Raw genomic sequence first — 23198 nt, 5'->3', positions numbered from 1 at the left:
TCTGTTTTAGGTCCAGTACTCTTCAGCATCTTCATCAATGATTTGGATGAGGGAATAAATGGGGAACTCATCAAATTTGGAGATGACACCAAGCTGGCAGGAATAGCCAACACTCCAGAAGATAGGCTAAAGATACACTATCTAATAAAATTAAATTCCATGGTGAAGAGAGTAAGGCAAGAAAAACGAAATGCACAGGTACAGTATAGGTGGTACCTTCCTCAATAGTATTAACTGTGAGAGGGATCTTGGAGTCCTAGTGGACAACGGTGTAAATATGACCCAGCAGCGTGCAGAAGCTGCCAAAAAAGCCAACACAGTTCTAAGCTACATAAACAGAGGATAGAATCAAGATCACGTGAAGTGTTAATACCACTTTAGAATGCCTTGGTAAGGCCACATTTGGAATACTGCACTCAGTTTTGGTCGCCACGATGTAGAAAAGATGTGGAGCCTCTAGAAAGAGTGCAAAGAAGAACAATAAAGTTGATTAGGGGACTGGAAGCTAAAACATATGAAGAACGGTTGCAGGAACTGGGTATGTCTAATTTAATGAAAAGAAAGACTAGGGGAGACATGATAGCAGTGTTCCAATATCTCAGGGGTTGCCACAAAGAAGAGGGAATCAAACTATTCTCCAAGGCACCTGAGGGTAGACAAGAAGCAATGGGTGGAAACTAATCAAGGAGAGAAGCAACTTAGAACTGAGGAGAAATTTCCTGACAGTTAGAACAATTAATCAGTGGAACAGCTTGCCTCCAGAAGTTGTGAATTCCCCAACACTGGAAGTCTTTAAGAATATGTTGGATAGCCATTTGTCTGAAATGGTATAGGGCAGTGATGGCGAACCTATGGCACGCGTGCCACAAGTGGCACGCGGAGCCATTTGTCAGGGCATGCGAGGCGCTGCCCTGTCAGCTGGCCAGCGCACATGTGCGCACTGGCCAGCTGAGTTCACCTATTTAAAGGCCATTTTTCGCCCTCCCCAGGCTCCAGAGGCTTTATAGGAGCCTGGGGAGGGCAACAAGAGCCTCCCCCGTCCCCCCGGAGGCCCTCCGGAGGCTTCAGGGACCATCCGGAGGCTTCCCTGAAGCCTTTGGAGCGCTTAAAACTACCCTCAGAGCAAACCGGAAGTGACTTCTGGGTTGCTCGGAGGGTCATTTTAAGCGTTCCGAAGGCTTCAGGGACCATCCAGAGGCTTCCCTGACGCCTTCAGAACGCTTAAAACCACCCTCCGAGCAAACCGGAAGTGACTTCCGGGTTGCTTGGAGGGTCGTTTTAAGCGTTCCGAAGGCTTCAGGGACCGTCCGGAGGGACAGTCCCTGAAGCCTCCAGAGGGCCTCCAGGGGGGCGGGGGAGGCTCTTTTCGCCCTCCCCAGGCTCCTATAAAGCCTCTGGAGCCTGGGGAGGGCGAAAAAAGCATGTAAAAATGGGGGGGTTGCGTGTTGTGCGCCCATGCGCACTGGCGGGGGTCACGCGTTGCATTATGGGTGCGGCACGCCCGCACACGACCCCCCTGCGCTCCCCCCACTTGTGGCACGTGAGCCAAAAAAGGTTCGCCATCTGTGGTATAGGGTTTCCTGCCTAGCCAGGGGGTTGGACTAGAAGACTTCCACGGTCCCTTTCAACTCTGCTATTGTATTGTATTGTATTAAAAGATACTGCTATGGATTAGTAACTTTCTTAAGAAACTGCAGTAGGAAAAATGCATAAATACAGAGTTTCACAAGGACCACTGTGACTTCTTACTTGTTTATAAATGACATGGACTTAAGAATATACTGCTAATTACATTACATTACATGATTGGGGATGGTAATGCAGAAGGGAAAAAAAGATAGCAAGAGTCTTTAAGAGGATCTCTTCAAATTGGCTGAATGAATGGGCTTCAAAATGCCAAATGTAACCCAATGTATTCAGGTGCAGAGTGATGCATATTGGCATATAAGGTCCAAATCTCACATAGGTGTTAATGGAGCTTTGAGTTGACAGTGAGTGGTCAGGAAGAGAATCTTGGAGTCATGGTGAAGAGCTGAATGAAAATGTCAATAGGGTGTGCCGCTGTTGTAAAAAATAATGCTAGGAAATATATTGAAAATAAAACTTCCAATATAGTAACGACCTTATAAATTTTGTTGCAATCGCATTTGGAATACTGCGCATGGTTCTGGCAACGGCAATTGGAAAAAAGGATCCTGGAGACTTGTAAAAGTACGAGCACTACAAGGAAAGACTATAGGTAGGCCTCAACTTACGACCATAACTAAGTAAGACATTTGTTAAGTGAGTTTTGCCCCATTTTACGACTTTTCTTGCCATATTTTTTAAGGGAGTCACCATGAGTCACTCTGCAATGCAATTTGCATCTCCTGTGTCAGCTTGTTTGTGACAGTCTGTACCCGAGCTACTGGTTGTAGGTCAGAAGGCAGTATGGCCTGAACCACCTCCTCTCTGTGGCTATTACATGGGGCATCCGCGAGAGGGCATCTGCCAAGAAGTTCCTCCCCACCGGGATGTATTTGATGGTAATTTGGAACCAGTGGAAAAACTGTGCCCACCGGACTTGCTTCGGATGCAAGTGTCATGGAGTCTGTAGGGCCTCAAGGTTCTTATGGTCCATCCAGATCTCAAATGGGTAGCTGGTCCTCTCTAGGTCATGTCTCCATGTTATCAGAGCCTACCTGACAGCAAAGGCCTCCTTCTGCCAAATCGCCCATGCACGCTCGGTCTCCGTCAGTTGTTATAGTAGTCTTATAGTTCAGAGTAATATTTCTCTGTAATGATGTGACTGCAAAATTACTGGGAGGAGATTATTATAGTTTAGATGTGAAATTGTCTTCACTCCATCTAAGATTATTGGATCCATAATTTTCCTTTGAAGGAAAAGGGGGGAAATGCTATGGGATACTTATTCCTCCTCTTGATCTACTTTTCAATTGCACCAAGTTTTACACACAGAGAGAATATCTCAACATACATTTTAAATTGGAAAACAAATGAATATATCAATCATTATGAAATATCTATTACTTTTCCATAGCATTTTTATGGGAGGGAAAAATATTGCTAGAGTGGTTTTTTGTCTCATTTCTTTTGGATCACAGAATTAGCTTGTTTTTCAGGTGAAGTAAGCAACTTTTCAGAAAATGAATCTTTTTTGTTTGACATGAGTGCACATAAATATGTTCTTACTTAGCCACAAATGGGTTCAGAATAGATCCTAGAGGGATAAAGAATTTACCACTCTTAATTATTGCTGGGACGCTAATAAATTTGTATCTCTGGAATTGTGAAAGAACTGAAATATAATTGTCAGTTTCCATATTTCCTACAAATCCAGCACTGAACCCTTTTTCCTAAAATGCATCTGGATGTTCTTAGCCTTGATGGACCATTGAGTAAAGATGGACCATTCATATGGTTTATAGATAGGCCCACCTGTAAATGATATGTTGCAATATATAGCTTAGAGCAGGGATGTCAAATTCAAGGCCCGCGGGCTGGATCCAGCCCATGGGGTGCTTAAATCTGGCCTGTGAGGACGGCCTGAAAATAACAAAGAACCAACCCACGGTGCCCTCTGTGTGCACGCTTGGCCCCCTCACCCCATTGATGGCCTGGATGGCCTCCTGCAGCACTCTGCCAGCCAAATTGGGGCACAGGGCCAGGAGCGTGCATGTTTTGCCCAGCCAGGTTTGCAAGAGGTGTCCGTCCCTTCTCCCCAACCCCCGGCCAGCCCACGGAGAACTACAATACTGATCTGGCCCTTGAAGAAATCAAGTTTGACATCCCTGGCTTACAGTGATTCTTTCAGAGAAGAGAGATACCTTAAACCCTGATTTTTTAAAAATATATATAATTCATTCAGTGTACAATTATGAATAACTGCTATGACAAACTCTCAGTTCAATGACAATTAGCACCTAAGCTTTCTTCCCAAACTTTCAGGGCTTGCTTAGATTCTCTCAGCTTCTTGGACCTTTGCCAGCATAGTTGACAACCAGGTATGTTATGTATGCAACTAAGATTGCATTTGTTGCTCTGATCAATTATCTCCTCATAGGAATTGATGGAAGCAATTGGACTATATTGATCCTGTTCTGTCTTCTAGCAGCACTGTTACTATTTGCAAGATTATAGTGACATGAGACAGGATTGGTTATTTATGGGATGCTTTACTGCTTGCTGAATGATTCTAAAGCTTATAGTCAACTTTTCTTTACTAGCATTTCTGGATCCTTTTAGAGAATACCACAGTGGTTAGATATTATATATATAATAACACCTAACTAAATATAAATGGGTCAACATGAAATCTAGGTTCTAATATGGTTTCACAAGAGCTATGTGATTCATTTCTAGTTGTGTCAACAAATTGATTAGATCAGGGGTGTCAAACTTACATTGTGATGGTGGTGTCACATGATGTATTGAGACTTTTCCCCCTTTCACTAAACTGGGTGTAGCCGTAGCCAGCGCATGACGTATCCAGGAGTTTGACAGCCCTGGTTTAGATAATATTTTAGCAAAACTGTAGCCCTTAAAAGTAGCTGTTTAGTGATCTGTCACGTAACAATCATCTGAATAGGACTATACAATTTTCTCTGGATCACAGAATAGGATGATTCCTATTATATGATCTAGACAGTTTGTTGCCACAACTAGAAAAAATTGCATAACTCTTGTGAAACCATATTAGAACTTATATTTCAAGTTGAGCCATTTTTACTTATTTAGTAAGTAAAAAAACTACATATATTTTTTAAATGTTTTATTTATTTTATTTATAATACTTTTCATCTCCATTAAACAGTGTGTGAACTGGGTACAATTATTTAAAAAGTCATAGTCCACATATTTGTTGTTATATTCATTACAATAACATTTATAATACAATTATATATCAAAGTAATTACAATAATACATTATATCATCATAAACTTCTCTCCAGGAAAACATTTTCTCTTCTTATATGTCCTCCTTCCTAACTTCTGTTTCTATTCTCTAGCCATTGATAAAATGCATCTGTCAAAAAATATTCAGTTTCTTCTCTGTCCTTGATAATAAGTGTTAATCTATCCATTTCTGCGCATTCCACTATTTTCTGAATCAGCCTCTTGTCTGACGGGATCTCCTCACTCTTCCACTGTTGTGCAAATAAAATGCTAGCCGCAATCAGTACATGTAAAATCAAATATATAGTCTTTTTCTCATACTTTTTGATAGAATGCCCAGCAGGGATGTCTCTGGTCTCAGTTCAATATGCACCTTTGTCATTTTTTCCCAACCAGATATGTAATATACATATAATGTCTAACCACCATATTCTCTAAGTATATAAGGATGTTTGCAGACTTGACACCAAGTGATTCTTGGTGACTTCAGGACTGCAGTGTAAGCTTCATTGAAAGCAATAGAAAAGTGATTTGTCTCTAAACTGGTAAAAAAAATATGCTGGCACAAATGTTATTGCTCTTATTGTTGAGTTCTTTTGGGCCTCAGTAACAAGGCCAAAAAAATGAAGAACAATCCACAGTCACTCTCCCTTATGTGAACTGGGGTGGCCTGGATCTGGCAGGTAAGGGTGAATGCTTGGAAAGTTGGGTTTAGCCATCTTTCACATTGACCCACTAATAATTTAAAGATATAAAAGTTACATAATCAATCTATCCTTCAGCCCAAGGCAAAATCATTATGTGGGATATTACTCAGGGAAGGGATGTGTCTGCAACAGCCTAAATTTAGGCCCTGCGTTATATCATCACCATCATCATTATGATCGGTCACACACACACAGTCATCTGGAGGTTTAGACTGGATTTGGCATTTTATTCACCTATCAGGTCCTTCCCAAGGACATAGGATAGGCAAACGTTGTTGTTTAATACTATTAAAAGTATTGTCACAGGATCTAAGCTGTTTCAATAAGCTGCCTTTTGCAACTGACTGTTGGGGATTCTGTTAATGCCAGTGGTGTGCAATTGGTTGGTCCAGATATTTTGGGTTTGCACCCAAGGCATCTATTATTATTGGAACTATCTTTGCCTTCATTTGCAACCGTCATTTTACTTCTACTTGCAGGTCTCTGTATTTTGTGATTTTTCTCTCTCTCTCTTCTACTGTCTCCAGGTACTGCCACTTCAGGTACTAATCAGACTTGTTTTTCTTATTAACAATTGTTAAATCTGGGGTGCTATGTGGCAGGTGCTTGCCCGTTTGAATTTTAAAGTCCCATAATACTTAACTTCTTCATTTTCTATTACTTTGTCTATTTTTTGGTCCCACCAGTTCTTGCTTGCAGGCAAATAGTATTTGTTGCAGATATTCCACTGCACCATCATTGCTAGTTGGATATGCCGTTGTTTGTTGTCAGTCTGTAATCTTCTTGCAGCAGCTAACCAAGCGGTCCACTGACTTCAGCTTCTTTGCAGACATAGCATTTTCCATCTATTGTTATTACATCCATTTGTTCTTAAGGCTTAGTTTCATGTAACCCTCCTGTCTCTTTCTTTAACTTTCTGTTCTGAGTTATTTCCAGGTCTTTGTTGTTATCTGCTTTGCCAGTTTTGTTTTTTAATGTACTGACCGTGTAATATTTTGCCTTTCCATGTCTCTTTTCTCGGCATTTCTTCTTTCTGAGTAGTAGTAGAACTATATTTTTAATATCTTCTTTTAAATATATATCTTAAGGTGGCAAACATACTGCATACAGTACTCCTGCTTCATATTTTCCTCACAACAATCCTGTGAAGTGGGTTGGACCAAGAGAGAGAGAGAGAGTAGTGGGCCACTCAGTCATTATTAACTTCAGCATTGATAAAGCATTCTAGGCCTAATCCAGAACAGAAATTAAGTGAGGACAAACTTTAAAACTGCATCTGCTAAAGAAGATTTTTAACTTCATACACCTGGGTGATTTGGGGATGTGCTAAAGCCAAAACAATGAGGTCACGTCCTTTGGAAGATCTACTGCACAGGTGTCAAACTCGTGCTGTCACATTGTTATCATGTGACATATTGTGACATTTCCCACCTTTGCGGAGCTGGGGCGGCCGTAGCCTGTGTGTGACACATTTGCCCCATGGGCTGCTAGTTTGACACCCCTGGACTGAGACATGTTTGTGCTGAAGTTAGGAGGACATTAATATGAGCAATTCAGCTTGACAACTGTATTCATATTCAAATAAAATGATGCAGAGATTCTATTTAACAGCACCAAGAAACAGTAATGTCCATAATCATCTTGATGATACCAACAACAATAATGTCCGCAAGCAAATGCCATGATTATATTCTTGTATTGCTGTGTCAAGGATTTAAATTTCAATATGGGTGTGATGGTGTCATTAAGTAGTTGTCAGCATGCCCCTCACTGGGGTCCTTGGACCCTCCCCCTCTGCAGACCCCCCATGTTAAGAGTTATTGGGAAATCTATTAATATGGCAACATACTTACAGATCTAAGGCAGGAATAAACTCAAAAGATCCACATTTTAAAACAGCATAGTAACTCTGACCAGGGCAACCACCCTATCACACAAGGAATGAATATGAACGGTGGTAATTACAAATAAAGCCACCTTGATCCGATATAGTACTCCTATATATAGAAGAGTCATAATGTGCCTGGGGTAGAACAGGAGGTGGCCATCACGCCTTGCTGGCAATTTTTTAAAGCGTTCCTGGGAAAAGCAAGAATGGTGAACTCACAGCTTTGGCCCTGCACGAGTCCTTGGCTGCATTGCTAACGTTACCCTCCCGAAAAATTAAGGAAAGCTAACAATCGGAAGCAGAGGGGGGGACGACAGGGGCGGGGGGGGGGCTGTACTACCGCGAGAGTTAACGTATGGCCACAACTGTGAATTAAAGCAAAGCAGCAAAGTGACACGTGGTACTTTCAAAAACTTTTGAGCAGGGATGGCGGGAGGGGAGGGGCTATGCTGAGAGTAGCGGTTTTTGACAAAGCTACAGGGGGCTTCGTTTAAAAAAAATTTTTTTATGGGTTCAGGAGAAATCGCAGAACGCCAAATACCGGAACGCCTAAGACCGGAACTGCTACTTCCTCGGATCAACTCTCAGACTCGCTTCTACTTTCATTAACAATTAGAAAAAAAGGAGGCGGAGTCGCACTTTCGTTTGTAGGGAGAGAAACCTCCCAAATTTTGCCCTAGAAGTTTATTGCTACCCTCCCCCCAGCAAAAGTGACTCGCTCCCTCTTTTTAAGTCAGTTCTGTTGCAAAATCACGAGGGGGGGAGGAGAAGGGAGGGGAGGTAAGGATGGAGAGTATTTCTGGTTTGTTCTCTCAATTTCTTTATCCTCCAACGTGGGTAAGCTGGAAGAATGAAGAGGAAGCAGGCTGTTAAATAAAGGTATCTCAAGAGCTTAAATGTTTTAAAACAGAGCGCGTTGTCCAACTTTTCGATCTTCCGCTTTATTACATCCGCTGATGCATCGATTTCTTCGCCATCTACCTAATTTCCACCCGTCCCTCTTAGCGGGGAAGAGTTTTAAGGACGAGGCTCTCAACTGCAGACACCACTTTTGAAGTCGCGGCAATATTTCTCTTCCTTTCAATGAAGCTTCTTCCCTCCTTTCCCCCCCCCCCCCGCTCTTCTCCCAAGAATGCTTGGCTAAATCGTTTGTAATTTTTTTAAAAAAATCTCCCTCTTTCAGCCGCTTCGCTTTAGCACGCCTCCCTGTTTATTTTCCAGCTTTGAGTGTGGTTGTCTTCCTGTTCCCCACCACCGCCACCCTTTTTAATATTTTGCACGGTGCCAAGCTTGGGAGTTTTCGCATATTCGCCTCCCCTTTTCTGCAGCCTCCCTCCCCAGCCCCATCAGAGGAAATATTACAATGTTGCAAGCTGACGTAAGGACATTACAAGGAAAGGGCTACATTTCGGAATGTTTATGAAAAGCTTCGGTACTGTACTGTCACCAGGGGGCATGCAATAGAATGCATTTCGTCCAACATTTGGGATAATGATCATTTAGAAAGCACTACGACCAAAACAAAAAGAAAAGCAAGAAAACGAGGAAAAAAAGAGCGAGCGAGCTTCCAGCGAGCTTTGGAACCGGCGCCAGGCAGAGGAGCCATGCAGTCAAACTTTCGGGAAGCCTTGGATATTTTTTCTGACATTGCAGCTCGCCCTTGAGGATCGCTTACTGAATTCTCCGGATTTTGTTTTGCTTCTTTTTTCCCCCTCCCTCCTCCCTCCAACCTCTCCCGCCGTCTCCAGGCCCGGTTGATTCGCTTTGCCCGTGGCGGCAAAGGAGGAGAGAATCGAGCGAGCTCCCCAACAGCGAGGAAGCCGCAGCAAAACGCCCTGCCTTGCCTGCTTGCCTGCCTCTCTCCGCTGGCTGGCAGGCTGGCTGACTCTCCCGCACGGCTCGCTTGCCTTGGGATCCAGTGTTGTTTTGAAGGGAGCTAACATGGCGACGGTGCCCGTCTATTGCATCTGTAGGCTGCCCTACGACGTAACCCGCTTCATGATCGAGTGCGACGCCTGCAAGGACTGGTTTCACGGCAGGTAACACAAAGCGATCGGGCCTTCCTCCCCCCCCCCTCCACCCTCCGCTCTAGGGCAGAGATCCCCCCTTCCTATCGCTCGGGGCCTTTTCGTCTCTTTGGCTCGCCAGGGCAGCAGCGGCGAGAGCGAGCGGGAGAGCGAGCGAGAGCGATGGTGGGCTCCTGGCTGCTTCTTCTGCTGTGTGCAGTTTTCCAACAGGCCTTTTTGGAGAAGAGGAGGAGGAGGAGGAGCCACTCTCTCGTTTCCCTCTCTTGTATTTTTTTGTGTGCGTGTGTGGTTTTGTTTTTGTTTCGTAAATTGTCGAGCCCGGGCATACACAATGGACTCTTCCCCCCCACTCCCGGGGCTCTGGTGTCAAGGGGCTGCGGGTAGCGGCGGCGGCGGAGAGAGCTATTGTCCTTTACTCGGGGAGGGACGGCGGGCGGGCGGACTGGCTGACTGACTTGCTTGTGCTAAAGGGTGTTTCTCCCTTTTTAAATTTTTTTTGGAAATTATTATTTTATTAGCTCCCGGTTTCTGGCCCGCTGCCTCTCTGCCCCTCCCCCGATCGGGGTCTTATTGGGTGGATCCTATGGGGAGGGAGGGTTAAGGATTTAAGGTTAGATGCTCCCCCCCCTTCACTTTCTCCAGAGAAGGCATGGAGAGAGCAGAACAGGAGGCGGGGGGGGGGGGGGAGGAGTGGGGGAAGGTTGAGCAAAGCGGTTCCACAATGTCTGGCTAAGAGAGAAAAGCCAGCGAGCCAGTCCCGGGAAGGATCCCTACGGAGCAAGCGGGAATCGCAAGGACCTGGGCAGCCGAGGCGGCTCTTGGGGAGCCCGCGCTCCGGGCGGTCACTTGCTTCGCGCCTCCTGAGGGAAGGGGGCGACTGAGTGTGTGCCTGTGTGTGTGTGTGGGGGGGGGGTGTTCCTCGCCTGCTGGACGCCGCGATTTGGCCGAGCAGCGCGCGGGCTTCGAATGGCAGCTTGGAGCGAGGGAACGGAGAGCCAGGGTTTTCCCTAGAATTGCGGCCACGGAGGGCATTCCTCGTTTCGCAGGCTGCTGAAGCCCGGTCGCTAACGCTGTTTCTCCTCGGCTGGACTCTGGTATGGAGCGAGCCAGTCCACTCCTCCAAATAGCGGAACCAGAGTCCCCGGCCAGAGTCCACCCGAAAGGTGGGCGGAGGAGAGCGCAAGAAAGGCGAGACCCCTTTTTGGTCTTCCTGAGGTAGCGCTGTTTTGTGGAAGCCACCCCCCACCCACTCACGGTTGCCACGTCCGCCTCTGACACTTTCTCCGTGCCCCCACTTTTTTTTTTCTATTCCCGAAATGAGATGCAAGGGATGGTGTGGATTCCCAGTCCGAGGAGACAGCTGGGCAGCTTAATTCCCTGACGCTCCCCGGTCAAAGCTCGGGCTGTCGTCTCCTGGGCCGCAGACTGTTTTAATTCGCCTTGTCCACCGTCAGCAGTGGAATCCGAGACAATGTACGCGGCAGGGGCTTGGAAACTCCCTCGGCCACCCGCTCGTCTCCTTGCTCTTGATCAGTATTTGATTTGTGCAGGAGGGGTCCCCGCCTCTCCCTCTCCGCCCGCGTCTTTGTCAGGCTTCCTTGGTGCTTTAATTATCACTTCACCTCGCCCGCGTCTCTGCCTTGTTTGCAGGGACTCTCTGGATATGATCTGACTGATCAACCTGATCTTTGTGCCTCGCGGTGGCGGGGTTGTGTTGCATGCGGAAGGCAGACGCGTCGCTCATTTTAAAATAAATAAATAAATATGGATCTGCAGGAAGAAGGGGAAGGGACTTCATTCAGCTGGATTTCCTAGGAGTTCGGTCTTCGCTCGTTTGCAAAATATAGGTCTTGTGGAAACTAAGGCACATCTGATGGAAGCAGGTCACACTGAAACGACTCGGTTCTGCTGTCTTTGGGTCCGGGCTGCCGAAATTTAAGCCCCCCTCTGAGGCTCTTGGTCGGCTGTCGCGGGCTTCTGTCCTGATGCCAGTCGGCAGGAGTTTAAAGGACTTCGGTGTTTTGTTTTGAGTGTGTTTAGGGCTTTAGCCGCGAATGGACGATGGGGTGTCTCCGATGGATAATCTTCATATGATTCGCCGCTGAACTTCATTGCAACTTGCATAGGGTCTCTCGTCTTTCTTGACAGCAGCGGGCAAGGGATCAAAAGCAGGTTGACCTTCGGGAAACTCAATTTCGAGGGCAAGAATGATTGCCTCCCCTCGGAGGAATAGACAAGGTAGCTTTAATTAAGTAATGAGGATGATAGGGTCGCTTTGGTTACGTTGGGTGCTTTTTCAGTACTTTATTTACTTTGGGGTTTGCCCATTGATCTGGGCATTATGCATTGTGAAAAAACATTATAAAAAATAAGTCTCTGTCACCTCAAAACTGGGAAAATTTGTTATAATCTGATTGGTGGTTATAATTCATTGTGTCTGATGCACAGAATAAAGTTGTACTTATCCCTTCAAAATCATCCAGCTTTAAAGAGTTGTGACAATAAGTACTTGTATACAATCCATAATACTGTCTTGAACTCTTTGGGGAAGAGAATGGTACTCTCTCTCTCTCTCTCTCTCTCACACACACACCATGAGTTGCTAAGGAATAATAGTTTAAAAAAATATCCCAAAAGACTAAAGGTCATTTCAGTACTTAATGCTGCAGTAGTAAATAATTTTGTATACTATAAAAAACTTTCTTCAAATAAGATTGGTAATAACTCAGTCCAATCCATTAATTTCAGTAGGCTAAAACAGTATTATTTCTGCTTTGAACCAAACTTCTTAAAATTAGTTTATAAAGGAGAGAGTACAAGCAGATCTTGTCTTGAAATCTTTAGTTCCACATATGTAAGAATCTGCACAACTATCTATAATTCAAAGTGTATGCTGTGATTAAAAGTAGGGTATTGTTAGCCTAGCATATATTTTTCCCTTTAAAAAAATAAATTGATTTCACTATATTTTCCCTTTATGCCATCCATGCATTCAAATTGGCAACTGACTATTAAAAATACAATAACATTTTAAAGAAAATAGTTCTGTATTTAATACTCATAAACTTTTTGCCTCTGTTTAGTTACAACTGAGCTCTGTAGAGAAATATAATAAAGATGAGTGGCTATACACACACAGTTGTAAATTGAAAGCCTTAAACAATGAAGCAAGGCTTACAGTATGTTCACTCCTTACTATGTACATGATGCAATATGTGAATGCTGTATATTTTTTCAGTTCAAAGGATTAAAAGTTGAATAATTCACCTAGAAAATTTAAGCATTCATATTTTATTTATAACTTACTTATATTTGATTTTAGGGTAGAGAAGAGAGAGTAGATTCATTGTATTGTAAGTCTCACTACCTATTAGCTACATTTTGAAATAAAAACAGATATTAAACAAAAAGATGTGAAGAATGCAGCTAAACAAGACTTTTGTGAAATAATTTTGCTGAGTAATTGAAAACTGGGTAGCATTCAGAACAAATGTACAAAAACACATACATAATATTGTGTAATGACAACATTGTGTTGCCATTATCATTTAAAAGAGGAGCCTTTCAAAAGGATACTCATATACACAGGAAGGGGAAAGTTCAAAAGAGAGAATAAAAAAGTATTGTAATAAAGTTTTCTTCCAGAAAATAGATTGATTTTCAATAGCAGGAATTTCATTATATACAAAATCACAGTAGCTACTTGATGTATGACCAATTTAACTGAAAAATGAAAAACTTATTTGGAAGATCTCTTAATGATACATTTTTAAAATGTGCTACAGGTAAATCCAGCTTTATGTTTATATTAATTCTGAAAGTATTGTTTTTTGTATGTATTTATGAACTTTTTGGGGGAGGATTGATGTTCCCAAGAAATATGCACTGGAAGTTTAAATCCAACTCATTGCGAGCTACATGTTGGAGGAGACTGATTTACTTCTTGCATTGTATCTAATTTTTCAGTTTTGTTGACTATGGTACTCTGGCATAAGATAATTTTTTTTAAAGATTTGAAGTGTGATACCTTCAGTTCTAAAATAAATGCAGATATATTTTTAGACCATTAAGTTTTAATGGATTTCATCAGAATACTAGACCAATAATCATGCCATTTTGGGAACTGTGAGCAGTTCTCAACATATCTGGAGACGACTAAGCTATATTTTAAATTAATTATGATTGTTTTCATACCTCACAATAATGGTTTCTTAAGTTTTTAGCAAGATGTGTATTGATTTAGCTATTGTTTACATATAGCTTGATTCTACCTTTGTGTATTCATACTCAATAGAATATACTTTTCAGTTGAAGTGTATAGGATTATATCCTTAAGCATAAATCAATTTTATCACATCAGGTGTGAATCTGGTTTTAAAAATAAGAGAATATTGTTTGTCATAATGATGCAATCATTAATTATATTCTTTATATAATGTCAAAACATTATTTGTTACCTAGTGTCTTGATATTCTAGATGGCAGGTAGTTCAACTATACAAAATAGGAATAGGCAATCCCATTAAAGAATTACTTTGAAGTTGCAGGTGTCATTGGAAATTGTGGTTTGGGCACTTTTTACAGCTTTAGCTCACATTGCAATTGTGAGCTTATTTGGGCATATGCCTAATTATAACTGCTGATATTTAAGCATCCTTTGTCTGGATTATTGCAATCTATTGACTATGTGGTGGCCTTTGGCCCCGTATAAATCAGCCCAAATTAGGATAGTGAGATTATTGCTTTCAGATTTAGATGAATTATTCAGTTATATTATGCAAACCTTTTATAGTCTTTACTGTTTTAAGTGTTAAAACTATGGAGGATAAAATGTTGCCCTTGGAGGTTGTTTAGCTTCCAATGCATGTTGAGATGGCAGTTAACATCAAGCAGAATCTATGTTCCATAGCTGAACACATGTCACCCAGGGTAAGACAACCAAGTGATGTAATTTGTGTCATAATCTCATTGTGAAAATGATACAAATTATATAATTTGCATCAGTTGCATCACGGCAATACCGATACAACTTAAATAATTTGTATTATTTATACAATGAGATCATGAGGAATGTGAAGTCGTTGTGAATTGTGGCTCATGTGCTATGTAAAAAGCACCTGAAATCCCCATGATGATCCTTCACAACTTAAAAGATTCTGCCAAATGACATGGATTGCTGCTAAATGACAGCCATCAGCCTGCTGATGACATAGCCATCTTTAGAATGGCAGTTGGTCTTACCTAAACTGCTATTTTCAGGGCTGGGACAGGAGGCTCCAATGGATGGTATTAACACGCCCAATTGGCCACGAGACTGGGATGAAGCTGAAGCCACGCTTCTGTACTCCACCCTTTCCTTCCAGTTTCATCAAAACGAGCTCCCCGGAGACCTGAAAACAAGGCACAAAGGAGAACTCCCTCCAACCCAGCTAGACTAACTACCTTAGGGCAGGAACTGGAGCCTCCTGTCCCAGCCCCGAAAATAGCAGTTCAGGTAAGACCAACTGCCATTTTCCGGAGCGAGGGGCAGGAGGCTCCAGTGGATGGGACCTACCAAAGCTAAGTCCCAAGGGCGGGAAAACTACTGATGTGCAATGACCTGCTGTAGCACTCTACGCCTGAATGCCGCATCAGCAGATGCAAATACATCCAACCTGGCAATGGTGAAGCCCACGTTGCCGCTCTGCAAATGTCGTCTATCGGAGCCTGCAACGTCCAAGCTGCCGAGGTGGCAATGCTCCTTGTTGAATGTGCTGTAATACTGGCCATCACAGGCAACCTCTGGGCCAAACAGACTGGCGTCCGTTGTGAGGACGAGGTGCTCCTGGTCCCTGAAGTTGCACCCCTGGAGCAATGCTGAGGACAGTCACCACTTGAGATAGATCAGTACCTGGGGGTGGCCTCGACACTGGCCACCAAGCTGCTGGTGTTGGCTCTCTGGAACGGCAGGAGTCGCCACTGCAAAGTCCTGGCATGCAGTCTCGTCCACGGCACTACCTCGATGCAGGATATGAGTTTCCCCAACAAGCTGGAGAGAAGGGCTATGGGAACGTAACGGTCCCTGCGGACCTGCTTAACCATTTTAACCAAACTGGACCTACGGTCCGGGGAAAGAAAAACCTTTCCTGAACAGGAATCTATAACCGCCCTCAAGTGGAGGATTCTAGTGAATGGGGAAAGAGAACTCTTTTCAAAGTTAACAGAAAACCCTAACCTTTGTAATGTGTCTATAACTTGCAAAAGGGCTGCGCTCACCTGGTCCGGGGACGCCCCCAGGACGAGGACGTCATCCAGGTAGCAGTGTTACCTAATGAGAAACCTCCTCAAGTACCGCCACTACCGCCAGCCCCTTGGTGAAAGACCTGGGTGCAGAAGACAACCCAAATGGCAGGGCCCTATATTGGTAATGGCGCCCCAGGAAGGAGAATGGTAGGAAACACCTGTGATCCGGGAGAATGGGGATATGGAGATAAGCCTCCATAAGATCTATAGAAGTCATGTAATCCCCCTCCCGAATACCTGCCAGAATGGACTTAATGGAAGCCATCTTGAATTTGCGGTAAACCAAATACTGGTTCAGCAGCTTCAAGCTCTCCAACTCTCAGAAGACTTGGGTACAAGAAACAGATTTGAACAGAACCCCTGACCCACCTGGTCCGTCGAGACTGGTTCCACTGCAGCGATGTCAAGCAGATGTTTAATAGCCTGATGCATCAATCTGCGTTTTTCTATGCATTGGGCCGGGGAAAACGAATGGAAGAAATTAGGAGGAATGGAAAGGAACTCTAAATGAAGGCCGTGGGTGACCATACTGTGGCATCTGTTGAAATTTCTGTCCAGGCCTCGGAGAAGAGAGCCAGGCAGCCACCAATGGTGGGGTCGGGATCGACCTATTTGTCCCAGCGGTAAGGGTGACTACCTCCCCCTCGAAAGGGATGCGTACTCTGTTGTTGAAACTGAGGCCTGTCCCTATTGTAACTGCGCTTGGGCTGCCTCTCTGACCTGGGAGAAGAGTACCTGCTCTGCTGAGCTTCCTGTTTCTGAGGCCGGTATGAGGGTTTGCGGTAGAATGGAGTAGACTTTTGCTCTGCCTTCTTCGCTGAGGTGGGTAGGACTTTTTTCTTGTTATTGTCTTCCATGAGGAGCAGGTCAAGAGTAGCTCCGAACAGGTCAAGAGCTGCTCCTCGTGTAGTCGGCCGATGCCAGCTGCCACTTTGACTTGTCCGCTTGCCAACTCCGGAGCCAAAGAAGGCGCCGAGAGGTGACAGACGATGCCTTCTCCCCTGATACTGAACCTTCACTAACCAGGGAAGGGGAGAGGGGGCAGCTCACTGGAACGGAGGGAGTGTGTGCCTGAGAGGAGCTAGGGACCTTGCCTTGATCTGCTACCTGGGCCTTAGCTGCCTGCTACTGGATGCCTGCCACAATGCCAGAGAAGAGAGCCCTTTCAATGAGGCTCTGCAACCCCTAGGAAGATCATCCACATCCAGGGAATCCCAGCAGGAATTCCCAGGATTCTGAGCTGCTTCAGCCTGGGGAGCCAGAATAGGCCTAGACAAGGTCTGATCCCCTATGGGATCCTCATGAATACAGGAATCCTCCAGATCCATTTCTTGCTCCTCCAGGAAAAGGGGTGGTGATGGGGAAACCTCCCCAAAGAACCTTCCTAGGGAATCCGGAGAGCCTGGGGGGGGGTGTAGGATGAGACTCACTGCCCCCCCAAGGAGGAGCTAGAGTGAGGGGGAGAAGTACTGAGCCTACCCTGTTGGGCCCTCAACTTCTCTGCTCTGGAGAAGGTTTAGGAGATGGCTTTGTGCCTCCTGAGTTCATCCCTCTATATGGCACATGAGGTACGAGAAGCAGCCGCCACCTTTTGAGCCCTGGCAGAGGCAGTAGGCCGCTGCCTGGAAGATGGGCCCTCCCAGGGGAACATAGGGGTAAAGGGGACCTTCCTACCTCCTCCGCCATCTTAGCCATGTGGGATAGAACTCACCCTTCTTGCGAAGCCTCCAAATCTCCCTCTTCAGCTGCACAGGAAATGGAGAGAATAAGCCAGGGCAAAGAGAAGGCTGTTTCCTCCCCATCCAGGCAGCCCCTATGTCAATATGAGTATGGTGAGTTTTAGGTGCTGCCGCCGAGGCTTGCCTGGGCTCCGGACACCCATGCACCTTCCCGCAGCTTTTAAAGCTCTTAGTGTGTGAATAAGGGCAAAATTAGGCTTTGACTCTGCTTATGATGTGCTTGCCAAAATGTGTGTGAGCTAACTGTCCTTACTGTTAACATGGAATGATGCTTGTGGCGTGGCTAAATTATGCCAGTAACTTAATCTATTTTCTGTCTTACTGAAAAGCATTATGTGAAAGTCTGATGACCAAAGCTGTCATGAGCAGCAGAAGTTCTCACCTTTGGACTCTCCTGGGACATAGATATTTGGGACTTAGGATGTAAATCTTGGAGAACTTTTATTTATCCCATCTTAAAGAAATTGCCTGGCAAAAATTATGACTTCTATTTGACCTTTTTCCTGGATGACCATTGCTTTGGTGTTGCCCAGTTCTGTGTTTCCATACATACTACCTGCTTTTTTTCAGATTTGGCAAATTAATATTTTTTCTTTTTAGTTTTAAAACATCTCTATTTATATTTGTTTTATTTTTAGTTTGACTTCTGACTTAGTGGCTGTGGTAAAGATTTGAGCTCAGATTGATTGGAATGGAAGAGGAGTAAACAACAACCAGCATTAATTAATAGGCGAAATGAAGGAAAGAAAAAATAGATATATAATGTGCTCATGAAACTGAGAAAAAGGGGAAGTATGTAATTCAGTGGTCTGGTCTTGTGAAATAGGGAAGTAAAGATGTACAGTAGGTTATGATGTCCCCAAAGGTTGAAATGTACAGTATGTCAGCAAACCTGAATGGGTGACATCTAAATTGAAAGGTTGTTGGTGTTCTTGAGCTTGTTTGTTGTCTTGAAGACATTACATTTTCCAAACTAGGTAGCATTATCAGTGCGACTGATATATTACCTAGTTTGGTAATGAAATGTCTGCGAGAACACTAAGCTCGAAGAGTATCAAGGACCCTTATTTCAAACCTGAGCTACAAATATTCTCCTCTATCGACAAATTATTGTGGGTGCTGATGAGAGTAGGAATTCATAGGCTGATGATAATGGTATGTTGGAACTCCAGTGAATCATGATAATGGAATAATCGGACATGAGTTTTGGGAGGACATTTGGAGATACAGAAATTTTGCCTACTTACAGGGATGGTCATTGAATATTGATTGAGGTTATGTGATATTTTTAATTCTGTTATTAGCCTTCTGTAAGCTGCTATGTGTGTTATAGTATAAAAGCCCCAATAAGTACATTAAAAAACTCAAACAAGTAAACATTTTGAATGTAATATAAGGGTGCAAAATTATCCTGTTAACTGACACTAATGGATAGATGGGAAGAATTGGGAACAAGATAACAAGTTAGAGATGCTTCCTGAACTGAATTATTGTAGATGTAGATTACAAAAATCCCAACACTTTATATCTGTGACTTTAGTTGAAGAGAAAATGTTTAATTGAACCATAATTAACAGCAACAAAAGATACCTAACCAATTCCTTCTTTTCGTCCCTTCTTGATAAACAAGTGACAACCCCCCCCCCCCAACTCCACACTATCATTTTAAGGACTGATTCATATAAAAGTGGATCATTTCGCAAATTAAAACAAAAATACATAATAAATCCATAATAAATTGCAAATATAATGTGGACAAGAAAAACAGATTAAAGTACGGGTATTTAAATCTAGACCTATTGGTCTGCCTGTTAACAAGAGTGACATTAGGCTCGTGTCAAAAAAGAATGAGGATCTCTGAAATCCTAATATATTAACGACTTTTAGTAGAAAAAAATTGACTTGGGAATACATACTTTTCCTTTCTCACTTGTTGCTAATTACTATTATATAATTTATTTATTTATTCAATTTCCATAACTGCCTATCTCAAACAAGTGACTTTTTATAAAGTATGATACTTGTACTTGTAACTATGATTAAAAACTTAGAATTAATAATAATTAATAATAATTTATTAAATTTCTAGACCGCCCCCTCTCCCCGGAGGGACTCAGGGCGGTGTACAGGAATAAATTTAAAAACATACAAACAATCATATACATAGCTAAAAATCAAATTAAACAACCCCTGTACGAATTTATAAAAATTAAAAACATTAAAAACAGACCCTAAAACCAATCCTAAAAATTTAGAGATAAAACTGAGGTGGGAAAGATGGAATTAGGCCAAGCCAGCTAGCTGGAATAGGTGGGTTTTAAGTTTCTGACGGAAGGAGCGGAGATCCGTAGTCATTCTAATGTCGGGGGGAGGTCATTCCAGAGGGTCGGACCCATCACAGAGAAGGCCCTTCCCCTAGGCGTCGCCCGCTGGCACAGCCTAGTTGACGGCACTGGGAGGAGTCCCTCTCTGAGCGAATCGGCCGAAGGGATGTATGGGGCAGGATACGATCCCGCAAATAACTAGGTCCTGTGCCATGGAGCGCCTTAAAAATGATGGTCAACACCTTGAAACGCACCCGAAAAGCCACAGGCAGCCAGTGTAGCCCGCGCAGGAGAGGTGTTACGTGGGAGTAGCCAGAGACTCCCGAGACTGCCCACGCGGCCGCATTCTGAACCAGCTGCAGCCTTCGGGTGCATCTCAAGGGGAGTCCCATGTAGAGAGCGTTACAGTAGTCTAGCCGGGACGTCACAAGCGCATGAGTGACTGTGCGAAGGGCGCTCCAGTCCAATAGGGGATGCAATTGGCGCACCAGGCAAACCTGGTGGAACGCCCCCCTGGCCACGGCTGTCACATGGTCATCCATGGACAGCCGGGTATCCAGAAGGACGCCCAAATTGCATACCCGATCCACGGGGGCTAGACGTTCGCCCCCAATGGCCAGTGATGGAGTAAGCTGGTTGAACCGGGCGCCGGTAGTCACAGCCACTCAGTCTTGGACGGGTTGAGCTTGAGTCTGTTACTTCCCATCCAGATCCGTACGGCTTCCAGACACCTGGACATCACTTCGATAGCATCGTTGGGGTGGTTTGGGGTAGAGATGTACAGCTGGGTATCATCCGCGTACATATGGTAATCTACCCCAAACCCACAAATGATCTCGGCCAGCGGCTTCATATATGTATTGAACAGGAGAGGCGAGAGGACCGACCCTTGTGGCACCCCACAAGAGAGTGGCCTTGAGGTCGACCTCTGCCCCCCTGCCAATACAAATTGCACTCGGCCAGAGAGGTAGGAGGAGAACCACCGCAAAACAGTGCCCCTCACCCCCAACCCCTCTAATCGATACAATAGGATACCATGGTCGATGGTATCGAAAGCCGCCGAGAGGTCTAATAGGACCAGGATGGAGGAACAACCCCCATCTCTGGCCCTCCAGAGATCATCCACCAACACGACCAATGCCGTCTCCTTGCTGTGGCCGGGCCGGAAACTGGACTGGCGCGGGTCCAGATAATCATTTTCCACCAAGTGGCGCGGAAACTGTTGTGCCACCACACTCTCTACAACCTTCAACAGAAAGCAAAGGTTGGAGACGGGACGGTAGTTGGCTAACAGAGCTGGGTCCAGGGAAGGCTTCTTGAGGAGGGGCCTCACCACCGCCTCTTTCAGGGCGGCCGGCAGAAACCCCTCACTCATGGAAGCGTTGACTAACTCCTGGAGCCAGCCCCGTGTGACTCCCAGGATGCCAGTACAAGCCAGGAGGGACACGGGTCCAATAAACATGTGGTGGCTCGCAGTCGCCTATGCAACCTGTCCATATCTTCGGAAGTAACAGAGTCAAACTCCTCCCAGAATTGAAAAAGTGTAAAGGATAACAAGTAGTAGAAAATTATTTTATTTCTGATACAAATACTTTTCAGAGGCGAATTCTGGTTCGCATTGAACTCTCAATTATGTTAGAACAACATATTGTACAACAATGGAAACACTTTTCAGCTGCATTTAAACATTTCATACACCGGTTAAAATGATAATGCATTTATAATATTGGACACAATTAAAATAGACAAATATTATGTGACTCTCTTGCTCCATTATCCATTATTATGGAGGAGGAGGAGCTTCCGGGGGAAATGGCTGCTGACTTCTGAGCTCCGTACTACCACGGAGCTCTTTGACGGGGGAGGGGGCGCCCCCGGCCCTCTTTCCATCGTGAGGGTCGGGAATTAAGAGCAGCGACCACCCTGGCTTTCCATGGAGCCTTAATTGGCCCTCCAGGGTGGTCAAACAGCCAGGAGAGATGAGGAAATAGCCCCAGCTGGAGCCAAAATGAGAGTTGGAGGTGGAGTCGGTATTGGAGCTTCAGCTGGAGGTCGGCGATGGCGGCGGCGGCGACTACGGAGATAGGGGCAGAGGCAGGATGAACGGGTGGCGGCGACGGCATCCCAGCGGCATCCCAGCGACCCGGGCGGCGCAACGACAGTATCGGCGATGCTAGCAAGGCCGAATTGGAGGGTGAGGACCGCAGAAAGGCCGTTCGGGGGTTTGCATGAGGCTCGAGACGCTGGAGGCCGAAGAAGGCCTGCGGGAGAGCCGTAGGCCGGCCGGAGCAGCGCTCGGGCCAGGACTAACAGCGGGGGGGGCCGCTGAAGCTGGGGGAGGCAGGCTACGATGGGGCTAGCCCTTAAAGAGCTATGCTGGAGCCTGGCAGAAGGAGGGAGCCCTGTGGCACCAAGGGCAGGACAGGTCTGTGCCCAGGAGATTGGCAGGAGGCTTCCATTGGCAGGAGGTTCAGTGCCAGGAAGAGAAAGGATTTATCAACCCCTGCCATTTGCCATCTACCTGCCATGGCTAACCTGCCCACTTGTCACTTGTTACTTGTTATTTTGACTATCTATAACCATTGACTACTGTGTGTGCCTGCGGGACTACCCCCACCATCTTTTACCAGCTTTCACCCGCTTACCATCAAATTTACCATCAATTTTACCATCAAACTCCATCAAACATCTACTTAGACTGCCTGCCCACCCACACCACAGATTGCCTCCTGGCCTCCACCATTTACCATCTACTTTCCACCTATTCACCATCTATCTACCATCCACTTATCATCCACGTACTGACTTACCATCTGATGTGGAACCTGGCTTGCTGACTTAATTAACATCTACAGCACCCTGGCCCTTGCTGCAGCTCCCCCCAGTATATACTCGAGGTCAGACTTGCTCCTGCTGCGGGAGTCCCCCCTCTCGCAGACATGGCCCTCTGCCCTTTCGAGGGCCCACCTTAATGATGGGTTTGTTAACTCCGAGAGGTGGAGGAAGCGGAGACTTAGGGGTTTTTTAGTTAAATGTTTTTTAAATTCTTTTAGGGGTTCAGGGGTTGGAGGGTGGGTGGGTCAGATCAGGAGCGATGACAGAGCCAGGTCACCAGGTGGGGTCTTGAGCAGAAGGAGCAGAGAAGAGGAGGGGGGAGAGGATATCATTCCTATACAGGGCTCCTTGATTCCAACAGTCGTAGGGAGGGGCAGATACGAGGACAGATTAACAACTCGCAGTCGGTTGGGAGACCATGGGTGCTGGTTACACCCGGTCGCTTGTACCAACCCCCGCGTTCTAGGTGGTCAGGATCTGCAGGCCCAGGGCCTGAGGCTGC

General features: G+C 45.1%; 1 protein-coding gene across 2 annotated transcripts in view; it reads left to right on the top strand.

Annotated features, from left to right (window-relative positions):
• Nucleotides 1–8808: 8808 nt before the first annotated feature.
• Nucleotides 8809–23198, top strand: part of PHF2 (PHD finger protein 2) — a 156113-nt gene continuing 141723 nt past the window's right edge. Inside the window, exon 1 of one of the 2 annotated variants that reach the window (XM_081937062.1) lies at nucleotides 8809–9529. Coding sequence is in view for 1 of the 2 variants with exons in the window: in XM_081937063.1 (XP_081793189.1) it covers nucleotides 9432–9529 (98 nt within the window). In the remaining variant the exon portion in view is untranslated. The remainder of the gene's footprint in view (nucleotides 9530–23198) is intronic. The other variant, XM_081937063.1, reaches the window with a different exon arrangement.

Source organism: Natrix helvetica (genome assembly GCF_964273705.1).
Source record: "Natrix helvetica genome assembly, chromosome: 1".
Taxonomy (NCBI): Eukaryota; Metazoa; Chordata; class Lepidosauria; order Squamata; family Natricidae; genus Natrix; species Natrix helvetica.
This window is presented reverse-complemented; position numbering and strand designations above follow the sequence as displayed.